Genomic DNA, 11770 nt, shown 5'->3' on the forward strand with positions numbered 1-11770 from the left:
GGACAATGGGAATGTTAATACAAGTTGCTATTATACAGGTCACCAACGTAAAGAATGATAGGGGACGCTTCAAACTGTCTCCTACTAATCAGACTCCCGCTAAGAATTTGGTAAGTGGCTTGGAATTACGTAGATTATACAACGTCTACGTCTAAGTGTTATAGTACTACATAGGTAACATCCTACGCCAAATCCCAGCTAGCTCTTGCTTACACGCGTGAACTACTCATAGGAAATTCCTCTTCATTGGCGGCTTATAAATTAGTTATAATAATAAGATGAAATACAGGTTTACATGGCTAGGTGCCTAAGACTTTAACATGGTTTCAAGTAACTATATGGATGACGGGCTATGTTAGTAGGAAATCTATAAATTTGGCTATAAACTGTCTTTGTGAGTATAGCAACAACTTTAACAGACAACTAAGTAGGTTACAAGGTTGTAAAAATGACATTTCCTAGCAAAGAGTGGAGATGAGGTAAAGGAAAAAAGATGACTCATGCTGTGTACGGAAAATAAGAATTGATATTAAACCGGATAGCAAATATAAAGAAGATATACCTAACCTACTCTCTTCCGCTATATACTACTTTAACCCGTAACTACCCGCGGAATATTTCCGCGACCGGCTTAAAAATATAATTCGATATCGGAGTATATTATGGTAGATCCATGTCCATATGCCTCGCGCCCTTCTGTACCAACGGGTGGGGCTCGGTACTGGTTTAATAGGTAATGACTAACTGATACCATGATATTGGGGTATCTATAATACTGGGCATTTGGTAAACAAAGTCTATATAAGGCTTCAAAAGTCATAGTGGTTTTATAAAAATAGTTACGTAGTAGAGCATCTTCACGAATAATAGGTCAAGACCACTCATACTTTACTAAGAACCGACGAAACATTACACCTTACATTTGTTCAAGATGACTCTTGATAGTAACAACTTAGCTGTAAGAACGGCGGATAGTACGACACGAAGTCAACGTGAAGGCAACCTGCATATATTTGGCAAGAGAGCACTTCAGCACTTTGACTTTGACCCAAGTCACCGCAACCTTAATCATGGTAAGTGAGTCTTATCAACTACCTAACTATACGCATCTACTCAATCATCGACAGGCTCGTTCGGGGCAAGCCCACGCGAAATAAGAAATAAACTTCGTCAATACCAGGATCGTACCGAAGCAATGCCCGATACCTTCATTCGTTACGATCTGCCCGATATTCTCAACGAGTCTCGCGAAGCTATGGCAAAGTTGATCAAGGCACCAACCGATACGGTAGTGTTCGTCCCAAACGCTACTGCAGGAGTGAACACGGTCCTTCGAAACATTGACTGGAACGACGATTGCAAGGATGAGATTCTCTATTTCAGCACTATATATGGTGCCTGTGGAAAGACTATTGACTATGTCGTTGACTCGGGCCGGGACCGAGTTTCATCGCGAGAAATACAGATAGCCTATCCATGTGAAGACCACGTCATCATAGCGTCTTTCAAAGACGCAATAGAGGCTGGGAAAAAGGAAGGGAAACGCGCCAAAGTGTGTCTCTTCGACACAGTATCCAGCCTTCCAGCCGTTCGATTTCCTTTCAAGGATGTTGTGAGAGTCTGCAAAGAAGAAGGAATCTTGAGCCTGGTAGATGGGGCCCAAGGTGTGGGGATGCTTGATCTCGATCTTGAGGCTCTAGATCCCGATTTCTTTGTTTCGAATTGTCATAAATGGCTTTACGTGCCGAGAAGCTGTGCCGTCCTATACGTCCCATTCCGAAATCAGTCATTGATAGCGTCAACAATCCCTACGTCTCACGGATACCTTTCCAAGTCCGGCGACAGGTTCAACCCGTTACCGAAGGGCCATCCGTCGCCCTTTGTCAACAATTTTCAATTCATGGGGACCTTGGACACAAGCGCCTATCTTTGCGTAAAGGATGCGATCGTATGGAGGGAGCAGACATTCGGTAGCGAAGATAATATACTCAAATACACCCACGGGTTAGCTATGGAAGGGGGTAGAAGGATTGCTCAGGTCCTTGGAACCGAGGTCATGGATAATAAGTCGGGTACGATGTCGCAGTGTGCGACAACGAACATCGCATTGCCATTGGCACTTGACAAGGCATCTCGTGCGTCTGCGTGGATGATGGAGAGGATGGTCTCTGACTATAAAACCTTTATCCCGTTGTTCACGCATAATGGCCGTAAGTGGGCGAGGATAAGTGCACAGACTTATCTAGATATGGAGGATTTCGAGTGGGCTGGCGAGGTGCTTCGTGAGCTCTGCGAGAGGGTCGAAAAGGGGGAAAGTAGTGAAGCGTAGACGCGTCTAAAGCATGCGAGGAAACATACAGTTGGTAAAATTGTCCCGTTTCTATATTCGCAGGGCTTGGTTATAATACAAGGTTGTCCTTATAGATTTCGGTTTCGATTTAATTCTTTTTATACGCATGCCTTCGGATACCCGCAACATCGACGTCGATGCGGTAAACGTTGCCAGTAGATCCCCCATCTTCATCCCTGATTGATGTGATAAAGATTGTCTTCATGTCTTTCCCACCAAATGTCGGACATGAGCACATCTTCGCGCCAGGTACTGTGCACGTCGCTGTCACCACTCCTTCGGGCGACAATCTGACTATCTTGCCCTGAGAATTCGCAGCCACCCAGACGTGACCCTCAATATCGACTGCCAAGCCGTCCGGCATGCCTCCACCCTCGAGCTGCGCAAAAAGTCTCTTATTAGTAGCTTTGCCATTCTCGACGTCGTAGTCGTACTGATATATTTTACCTTCTGGTGTATCGCAAAGGTACATGATCTTGTCATCGGGAGACCAAACAGGGCCGTTTAACACTGCCGATCGATCTCCAGCTGACGCCTCATTCACTCTGCCGCCTTGTAAACACCATAGCCGACCAATTTTACTTTTCTCGTCCCAAGCCATTGTACCAGCCCACCATCTACCCCGAGCATCAATCGCGCCGTCATTCATTCGCACCTTATCATCTATACTCGCATCCTCCACATGATGGACGTCCGTAATCAGATCTAGCGTCCCTTTAATTAGGTCAAGTAGAGCAAACCCCAGTTTTGTTTGCGCGGCCAGCAAGTTCGGCTCCCCGTTTACGATATCGAGTCTAGTGACAGGCTCGTCCAATTCGAGCGTCTGTCTTTCATCCCAGCCTTTGGAAAGCGGTACTGTGTGTAGCAGTTTATTTTTGATGTCAACGAAAAAGAATGTGTCGTCCTGGGTACGGTATAAGGGACTTTCACCTAATCCTGACTTGGACGGCAGCCATTCCTCGGCAGTATATTGCTTCATCTTCGATATTTTGATGCCCTGAATTTAAGAATGGTGTTGAAGGTGTTCTACTTGTTTATGATAATAGACGTTTCATTAAAATACTTATAGATCATACATGACGTCAGTATTGTATCATCATCAAAACCACATCTATTGAAACGTTTATAATTAAGTCCTAAGTATGTCTATGTAGTTAAGTGCTAGGTATTCGAGTATTCGGAAGTAAAGTATAGGAAGACTTGAAAAGTTTCTACCTAAGGTATATTCAATAATATCTGTTGCTAATAGAGCCAAACTCCCATCCATCCAACCTAATCCGCGTGAGAGGCGCTCGCCAAACATGTTGTATATCCGATCTTGTTTCTTGAAAAAAAAAAAAAAAAGAAAAGAAAAAAGCAAGAGCAGGTTATTTAGGTACCTGTCAACTCCTACCTTATGCTCGTTGGGTGCGGCTTCCGATAATTCGATACTTACCCCGTGGTTGCCGTGATACAACTAAACTTATATGCTCACTATTCTCCACCTGCCCTCTTTATTATTCACTCTGTTTCACGATAAGGTTTCCTTATAGTGCAGTTGCTTTCTACTGTTTAACTTAGGATGGGTTATTTATAACAACTAACCCTTGTCAACTCCTTCTCATTAAATCTTCCTCTCGTACATCACGATACAGGCCATCTTTTGAACCAAACCCAACAAAGATGTGGTCTAATCTTATTGCAAGCGTAGTAGCGGCGCTACTCTTCACCGGTGAGTACCCAGAAAAGAAAGATGATGTTTTGTTAAACCGTACATCTATTCTAACAGAATGGCTACCTATTCTAGTTGGTAGCTTTGCTGACCCTTGCCGCGGTGTCCCGCCTGCGAAGTATCCGTTCAAGCTGGCCGAAGGCTGGATAGCCAAAAAGGTGGGAGATGGGTTATCTTCGCCTCGTGGAATGGTCATTGATAGCGCCGACCGACTTCTGATTGTGGAGAAAGGGGTCGGGATCAGCCAACACAAGCTCGATATTGACGGGTGCATTTATTCCTCGCGCATTCTTATTCCTATGCCTGACCTGAACCACGGAATCTATCTTGGAATCGACGGCAATACACTATATGCCAGCTCAGCCACAACGGTTTTCAAATGGCCATACAACCCTAAAAATGGAGATGTCGATGGAGAGCCAACTACTGTGATTTCAGGCATGTCGCCCAACAACCACGTTACGAGAACATTGATCATTCCACCCCACTGCCCGGATCTTCTGGTCGTTTCTCACGGTTCCACGGGTAACGTCGATTATGCGGCTGCCGATCCGGGAATATCAAGGGCTACTGTCAAAGTCTTTAATATCTCGGCCCCACCCGACGGTGGTTACAACTACGTCAAAGATGGCTGGCGTGCCGGATATGGTTTGCGAAACGAAGTAGGATTGGTATTCGATGGCAACAATATGTACGGAAACCCTCACCCATTGCTTTCAGGGGAAAATACGGGAATAATCTTACTGATTATACGCAGGCTCTGGGGCGTAGAGAATAGCGCCGACCAACTGACACGCGACATCAACGGAACATCTACAGATATTCACAACGACAATCCAGCCGAGGAACTCAACTTCCTTGGCGATGTTATGACTCCTAATGATAAGGTGAGTAATTTTTTGATCTATATAATCTTTCAGATAACCGTCACGCGTGCCACGAAGAGAAAGTTTTGACTTTCGATCTTATAGTGGTATGGGTATCCGACGTGTTTTACGGTGTGGCAACCCGAGGCAGCCATCACCAATGCCACTAGCGGGAACCAACTAGATGTCGGCCAGCAATTTGTTCTTGCGCCGAACGAGACGTTCAACGACAACACATGTGCGCGAATGTCAACACCACCGCGGCTTACCTTCGAGGCTCACACCGCACCTCTTGATGCTAAATTTGACGCGCCCAAGTACAACAACCTGTTTGTAACGTTGCATGGTAGTTGGGATCGCAATCCTCCGGCTGGGTACAAGCTTGTTGCGGTACCGTTCCAGCGTGATGCTGCCAATGGTGGAGCTTACGCACCTGTCGCACCAGCTAATTGCAAGACCGGGTACGTAGATATCTTCTACCCACCCGACGAAGGGAACTGCTCGTCATCAAGCTGCGCGCGACCCGTTGGTCTGGTCTTCGACGAGGCCGGACAGCTATACATGTCAAGCGATACATCCGGCGAGGTGTTTAAGCTGTTTAACCCTTGAAGAGGACTTTCTAAGGGATGGGGGGACATTCCAAATTGCTGGGGACTGAACGATGTTTGCCTAACAAAGGTGTTTGCGGTGTCTTATGAAGAAGTCAATTAGGGGCCTAGGGCTTGAGAGATAAAACCATACCCTCGTCAGGGTTCGATTGCCTAGCCGGAGTTATAGGGATTTGCGCGCATGAATTGTCTCTAAAATACTCGTATAATAGAAAAAAAAGCAGCTGCGTTTGTTCTTCTCGTATTATTAATGTCTAGGCACGCCCCAATTCTTTAATTGTGAGGTAGAACACTTGGCCATTTTAAACACGTATATCTCCGCCTGGTTTCTTGTCATCGACTACTTCGATTTGGTCTGCCTCGGCTCCCATCCCCGCCTTCTCATTAAAGGCCACGTCCTTGAGCTCAGCATCCGCATTGCCGCGACGCCCGATCTTGTACCACGGCAGTTCAAACAGACGATCCATGCTTTCAAGTGAACGGCCACCAGTCTCGGGGACGAAGAACCAAACCCATAGACCACCAACAATAGTAATCGCCGCGAAGGACCAGAATGTACCCATGGGTGAGATACCTCCTTGGGCTGTGGGTAGTAGCATATTGGGCACAGCGCGCGAGTTGCCGTATTGGTTTGCGAAATGCAGCGTCATTACAATAGAAGTAGAAAGGGCACGGATGCGCAAAGGGAAAAGCTCGGCTGTTAGAAGATATTCTATAATTGTGGTTAGTACCTTAGAAGGGGTAGTTATCCTCAGAAATAGGGGCTAGAGGTTACGTACGCATCGAGTTCCAACCGAGTGCCCAGCCGCATCCTGATATATAGATCATAGCGATAGCGCCACGACTGGCGCTTGCTTCGGCTTCTGGCAACACATAACTCTCGTCTGCTCCCAGTTCCGGGACCGCCGTTAGAAATCCGGCTACGTAAATCATAGAAATTGCCTGCAATGTGATGCCGATGAGTAGGGCACGCTTGCGTCCGATGACGTCGACAAGAAACAGGGCACATATGACGGCCGACACGAACTTGACGATACCGAATACACCAGTGACTAGCAAGGACTCATTCTGACCAGTAATGCCCAGAATTTTGAAAAGGTCGGGTGCGTATAAGGTGATAGACCCAGCTCCGGACCACTGAGACAGAAACTGAACCATAGCACTAAGATACAGGCGGTAGAGGTTGCTAGGGATTAGAAACATCTCCTTCAACACACCGTACCAGCTAGCTCCCATGATAGCTTCAAGTTCTTCCTCGTGTGCGGTCCTAATGGCGTGTATCTCTGAGAGAACATAGGGATCATCCACCGCTAAGTGGCGGATGTGAGCCATGGTCTCAGTAGCTTCGTCATGTTTTCCCTGCTTGATGAGGAAGCGCGGCGACTCATACTGGAAAAATGTCAGGATGAAAATGAGCCCAGCAAAAATGATATGCAGGCTTGTTGGCGCGAGCTAGTAACGGACAGTGTTAGTTTCACAAGCCACGTAATGAGAGGCAACGGAATAATACATACCCATCGAACGTGAGTAGAATCGCCCAGGTTAATCTGAGCGCCGTAGTTGGTGAAGTAAGCGAGGACGATGCCTACGTACACAAAACCGGTGAAGATACAAGTACAAAGGCCACGGATGGAGGCTGGCGCAATCTCGGCAATCTATTTCAAGTCAACATTCCGTATTAAATGAAAGATGAAATTAAGTTCTGACATACTGCGAAGAAGTTAGCGCGTATGAACGACTGCATAATAGGGGACGTGGGATATGGGATAGAAATAATTGGAGGATTTAAGTAGTTAAAGCTATTCCAATACATACCGTAGATAGGACCAACAACAGGGGTCTGGCCAACTCCGAGACCTGCAATAAACCTTCCGGCGTAAACAGCTCCAAGACTGCCTCCGTTTCCCATAAAGATAGCGATGCCCAAAATCCACAAGATGCAGAGCTGGCGCGTAGCCCATATTCTACCGATGCGATCGCAAATGACGAAGGCGAACAAAGCACCGCCAACAGAGCCGATCTGGACCATAGCAGATACATTGGCCTTGATATTGGTCTTCTCGACATCGCCATACGAAGAAAGATTGATCGTCCTCTGAAAATCTTTAGAATTGAACGCGCCCGAGATGAGGCCCTCGTCAACTCCCCTAGCTGCGCCGAGGAGACCAAAGGAGATGACGGCGAACCATAATCGCCAATTGAAGACGTTCTTGGGCTCTCCCAAGTCCTTCAATTTGAAGATATTGACGGGTTTCTTGACGCCTCCGGCCATTTTTCGATCTATTGAGGAACACTAGGCTCTACGGGAGCTCCTACTACGAGGCAGACAACTACTTCTTGCCAGGAAAACGTCCAGCTTATGTAGGTAACTAAGCGTAGTTAACTCCTCTTTCATTATTCTACCATGTATCCTACGCTGACTTGAGTGACACACGCCGCACGGGGCACGTCCCATCCAGCGTGACCTCTTCTCCAAATAATAAAGAAAAAGAAAGAGAAGAAAAACCCCCCTCTCCTCCCCACCTAACCACCCCCATGCCCCGTGTAACCAAAGCCAAGAGTTATGATCCTGGTACGAAAATACCTACACCATGGGGACCCCGCGTTTGGCTTCTCCTCACTCTCGGTGCTAGGTAGGAATCCCAGCGAGCGAGGTATGGGGAATGGGGAATGGGGAACCAACCAACAATGCTACGATGTTTTCTCTTGGCCCTCCGATAACTTGGCAAGTTAGCTGCCGGCTTTCGCCATTGGAACTAACCCGATGCGTAAGGAGGCATAATAAGGGCCTGGGCAGAAGGTAGGGTTTATGTTAGCAGGTTGTGCTTCCAACAGCTTGGGCCAAGCCAGCAATGAGACGATATACACGATAGTTACTGCGAATGTTGGCATCGTCGGTCTGTACTTCAAGCTAGAGTCATGACAGACGGTGTAAGTTGATTCGATTACGTACGTAATAACCGCGCAACGCATTGGGATGCCCAGAGCGTAGCGTCTATCCTATTCCTTATTTATACATTTCTCCGACTTACCAGCCAGCCTACATTTTAAGTACTCGTCCCGGAATATTAGAAATTTCATTTTAACCTTTCTCCGTTTCTACTTTCTGCGTCTCGTTGCTCTCAACTTATGGACGGCGTCAACAGGGCTCCGCAGTATCAGAAACCCGCCAACGATAAGCCATCTATTATAAAACCATTCTCATACCAAGACCACATAGGCACCTAGTTTCTAGCAAGTAAAATTTCCGATCTTGATTCCAAACTCATATATTCTGCTACCAAGACGTTTCGACCAAATCCGGTAAGAGAATAGGCGAGTATACTCTCCTTATCCCCACTGCCGGATGCTAAGAGCTTTAGTGAGCGGGTAGAGATGAACATGTGCCAGTAGTTCTAGCTACTTAGGTAGGTATAAGACTTGCGGGCCGGCGCCGTACTTTTGCCGGCTTTTACTACCGGTACTATTGACGGCAATATAAACCAAGATTTCGTAGCGTCTTGTCTAGAATGTGAGAGCTGAGACTTTAACGACTACATAACACGAGGGGTATTTCCTTAGTAGGAAAGCCGAAATAAACATGCATATGGTATGGCTGGTTGTTATATCAGTAAACTACCTAATATTATTATGCTTGTGATTTTATATTGAATTAAATCTTGTCTCTTTTTGCTAGTTCCAACACTACTTATAATAGAATTCCAAGTTACCACGTGAAATTTGTTAAAATACTAAGTCCGTAAGGCGAAGACTAAATATAGTTACTAGACTTTACTCAACCAGTAGACATAAACCAACATGTATAGCTGGTATTGTTGTCGATTGATCTTATAAGTGAATGAATAAGTTCATTTCATTAACCTATGACTATACCATACTTTTAACTAGAGGGTTCGTAAGTGTTATCAACATTTTCTAGCTTTCCATGTTTTTAATCCTTGCCATGGAGGCCATATTAAACACATGGTGTTCTTAGCGATACTTTCTTTCGTGAGATTAAAAATGATTAGATATATGTATGCATAGGTCAAGTTCGCTTGCCTCCGTGAAAAAGATTCTCGGACCTTCGGACGCGGTGGCGAAGAAACGGCTTACAGCCGAAGCAAATCCGATAATATCCCGAAAAAGTAGGAGCCGGAACTGGAACCATCGCGTATTTTGGCGCCGATGTTGACTCATTCATCTTAGATAGCTTGTTCTTGTTATTGGCGAAAACATGTAAGTGACCAGTACATAGATAGGTACTTAGGTAAGTAGTCGGTCTCACTGTAGGCTACGCGATGAGCGAGGACTTCTTCTGATGCGGATATTAGATATCGTGGACGCAGCATTGAGGGATTATTTCATAGTTGAGCTTGGTATGAGTAGCATACATAAAAAAGAAATAATAAAAAAAAGCCTCACCCAATTTCTTCACCTAGTAAACGTGCGACAACAAGAATGCTGCGAGTGAAATCACTCAATTAAGTCGAGTCTTGGCCGTGAGGTCCAGATCGTAGTCTTTAACCTAGGGCTAAGCGACATCGTCTTGTCCTCCCGGATCTTGTGCTCAGTCGCATCCGGCTTTATCAGTGGGCTGAGCCTGCAGCTGCCCATACATAGGATATCTCTCGCTGGTGCCACGGCATTTTTACGTCGTAGCGCATACTTCTTTCGCAGCAGGAGGGAGGGACAAGATCTGGGAGCTCATGCAATAGATAAGTTTAAGTCATGGTCCCAATAGATTGTTTGCGTTACGTTTCCCAAGACTGAGAATGAGACTAAGACGTAGACTTAGGCTTATTGATGTCCGTCAGGGCAAATATCTATTAAAATAAGAAACTTGGCGACAGTGACATGACTAATAACCTAGCCGCTCCACAGCAGGGTTTGGCGATATGGTCAAAATCGCCGGCGATGTCCTTATTTTCTAGGGAGTCCCAGGGAGTCCCCATCTCTCCCCACACATCTTTAGGGCAGGCTGTTGGGGGTTAGACTCGCATATTAAATACAGAATCGCTTACGCCTCAGCGAATATTGTGACGTCTCATTACGCCACGAATATTTGTTCTCTTCAGTGGTGACTTGTATGTATGTCTCAAAGTATCGATTTTCATTGGATTGGGGTTCCCACCAAGTTCCATACCTACCTGAGGTGTGTTCACGGTTCAGCTGTTTGGACATACCAACCCAGTGGGATCTCCATCCCAGCGTGGGGAAATGAGGGGACTGGGGGACAGTCAGAGAAGGAAACCGTATGAGAACCTAGCCGTATAAGTCCGTGTTCGAGAAAACGCCGTTCAGTTCTAGTTTGCTACCCGGCCATCTCCCCAGGGTTCCCCTGCCCCGTTGGACTTACTCGTGCGGCTGACCATTCGGCTTCTTTCGGTATGCCATTACTATTCTCGCCTCCAGCAATGATGTAACTTCATGATACCTAATGCACGACTTTATAGTAGGTATCGAACTGGGTTAGATTTGTAATCCGGCGGTTTGCTCGAGATGCATATGCTAATATGTTAAGGGCTACATACATCATACCTCATACCTCATAACCACTTAATGTACCTAATGTAGTGTGGTAGTATGTATGTATGGACGTCTGTAAGTACGTGGTAATAAAAAGAAGTACAACAAAAATCCAGCACATGGCTACCCTAAAAAAAGCACGTACGCGATTCGAGCAAACGGAACAAAACTCCCCCCCTCATCCCCATCATCTCCACAGCCGTCAGGGGTGAGAAGCAACACTTCGCGGAGCTCTCCCATTTAACTTAGTAGGTTACGAGGTTACCAGCAGCCCTTGCTTTCTTCCTCCTCTTTCAACGCAACGCTTATATCATAGCTCCCGTACACTACCGATCGTCGGATAGTCTAGCCCAAAGATGAAAGAAACCTCGTGGTCCTTTTTGTTCTTGGCTCGAAATCTCACAAAGAAAGATGGCAAGAGTATTCGATAGGCCAAGCCTGTCGAGGCCGCGATGGTACCGCTCTCGGGTTTTTCTTCTCATTCTCATGACTGTTGGCAACATAACGTCAGCTATCCGCCCGGGTATCTGCCCAATCATCATCTCCGTAACTTGCATATGGGATCCCGGTAGCTTCAGGGATTCCATTCCCTTCCCCCGCACCACCCCCAAGATTAATCCCCTAGACCGCCTAGAGGCTAGAAGCAAGAGGACCTCGGGGTTGGGGTGATGACCAGGTTATTGTATGTAGTTTTAATCACTAGGTGAGGGAAACCACATTATAATAA

General features: G+C 46.2%; 4 protein-coding genes across 4 annotated transcripts; 2 read left to right on the forward strand and 2 right to left on the reverse strand.

Moving 5' to 3' along the window:
* Positions 1-598: 598 nt before the first annotated feature.
* On the forward strand, positions 599-2408 carry F5Y00DRAFT_243271 (PLP-dependent transferase). Its single transcript, XM_048008648.1, has 2 exons — positions 599-1073; positions 1128-2408. Exons 1-2 carry the CDS (start codon positions 932-934, stop codon positions 2327-2329), a joined length of 1344 nt encoding a protein of 447 aa, XP_047862604.1. The 5' UTR covers positions 599-931; the 3' UTR covers positions 2330-2408.
* Positions 2409-2438: 30 nt separating this feature from the next.
* F5Y00DRAFT_271810 (uncharacterized protein) lies at positions 2439-3329 on the reverse strand (the record flags this gene model as incomplete). The annotated part of the gene is made up of 1 exon (XM_048012866.1): positions 2439-3329. One exon carries the CDS (start codon positions 3327-3329, stop codon positions 2439-2441), a length of 891 nt encoding a protein of 296 aa, XP_047862605.1.
* Positions 3330-4012: 683 nt separating this feature from the next.
* On the forward strand, positions 4013-5701 carry F5Y00DRAFT_271812 (uncharacterized protein; the record flags this gene model as incomplete). The annotated part of the gene is made up of 4 exons (XM_048012867.1): positions 4013-4065; positions 4264-4752; positions 4819-4948; positions 5033-5701. The coding sequence occupies 4 exons, from the start codon at positions 4013-4015 to the stop codon at positions 5534-5536; spliced, it is 1176 nt and encodes a 391-aa protein (XP_047862606.1). The 3' UTR covers positions 5537-5701.
* Positions 5702-5713: 12 nt separating this feature from the next.
* Positions 5714-8122, reverse strand: F5Y00DRAFT_243272 (putative MFS quinate transporter). The gene is made up of 4 exons (XM_048008649.1): positions 7352-8122; positions 7050-7190; positions 6315-6987; positions 5714-6247 (listed from the first exon to the last, which is right to left on the reverse strand). The coding sequence occupies exons 1-4, from the start codon at positions 7805-7807 to the stop codon at positions 5838-5840; spliced, it is 1680 nt and encodes a 559-aa protein (XP_047862607.1). The 5' UTR covers positions 7808-8122; the 3' UTR covers positions 5714-5837.
* Positions 8123-11770: the final 3648 nt, after the last annotated feature.

The sequence above is a fragment of the Daldinia vernicosa genome (genome assembly GCF_022497035.1).
Source record: "Daldinia vernicosa strain CBS 139.73 unplaced genomic scaffold F5Y00scaffold_41, whole genome shotgun sequence".
Classification (NCBI taxonomy): domain Eukaryota; kingdom Fungi; phylum Ascomycota; class Sordariomycetes; order Xylariales; family Hypoxylaceae; genus Daldinia; species Daldinia vernicosa.

What these genes read in the sequence shown, in the direction of transcription:
- F5Y00DRAFT_243272 (XM_048008649.1), bottom strand. Translation starts at nt 7,807, where the DNA reads ATGGCCGGAGGCGTCAAGAAACCCGTCAATATCTTCAAATTGAAGGAC. An exon ending in ATTCTACTCACGTTCGATGG is followed by an intron (nt 6,988 to 7,049) that starts GTATGTATTATT and finishes GTCCGTTACTAG; the next exon opens with CTCGCGCCAACAAGCCTGCA. An exon ending in ACTCGGTTGGAACTCGATGC is followed by an intron (nt 6,248 to 6,314) that starts GTACGTAACCTC and finishes CCACAATTATAG; the next exon opens with AATATCTTCTAACAGCCGAG.
- F5Y00DRAFT_243271 (XM_048008648.1), top strand. Translation starts at nt 932, where the DNA reads ATGACTCTTGATAGTAACAACTTAGCTGTAAGAACGGCGGATAGTACG. An exon ending in TCACCGCAACCTTAATCATG is followed by an intron (nt 1,074 to 1,127) that starts GTAAGTGAGTCT and finishes AATCATCGACAG; the next exon opens with GCTCGTTCGGGGCAAGCCCA.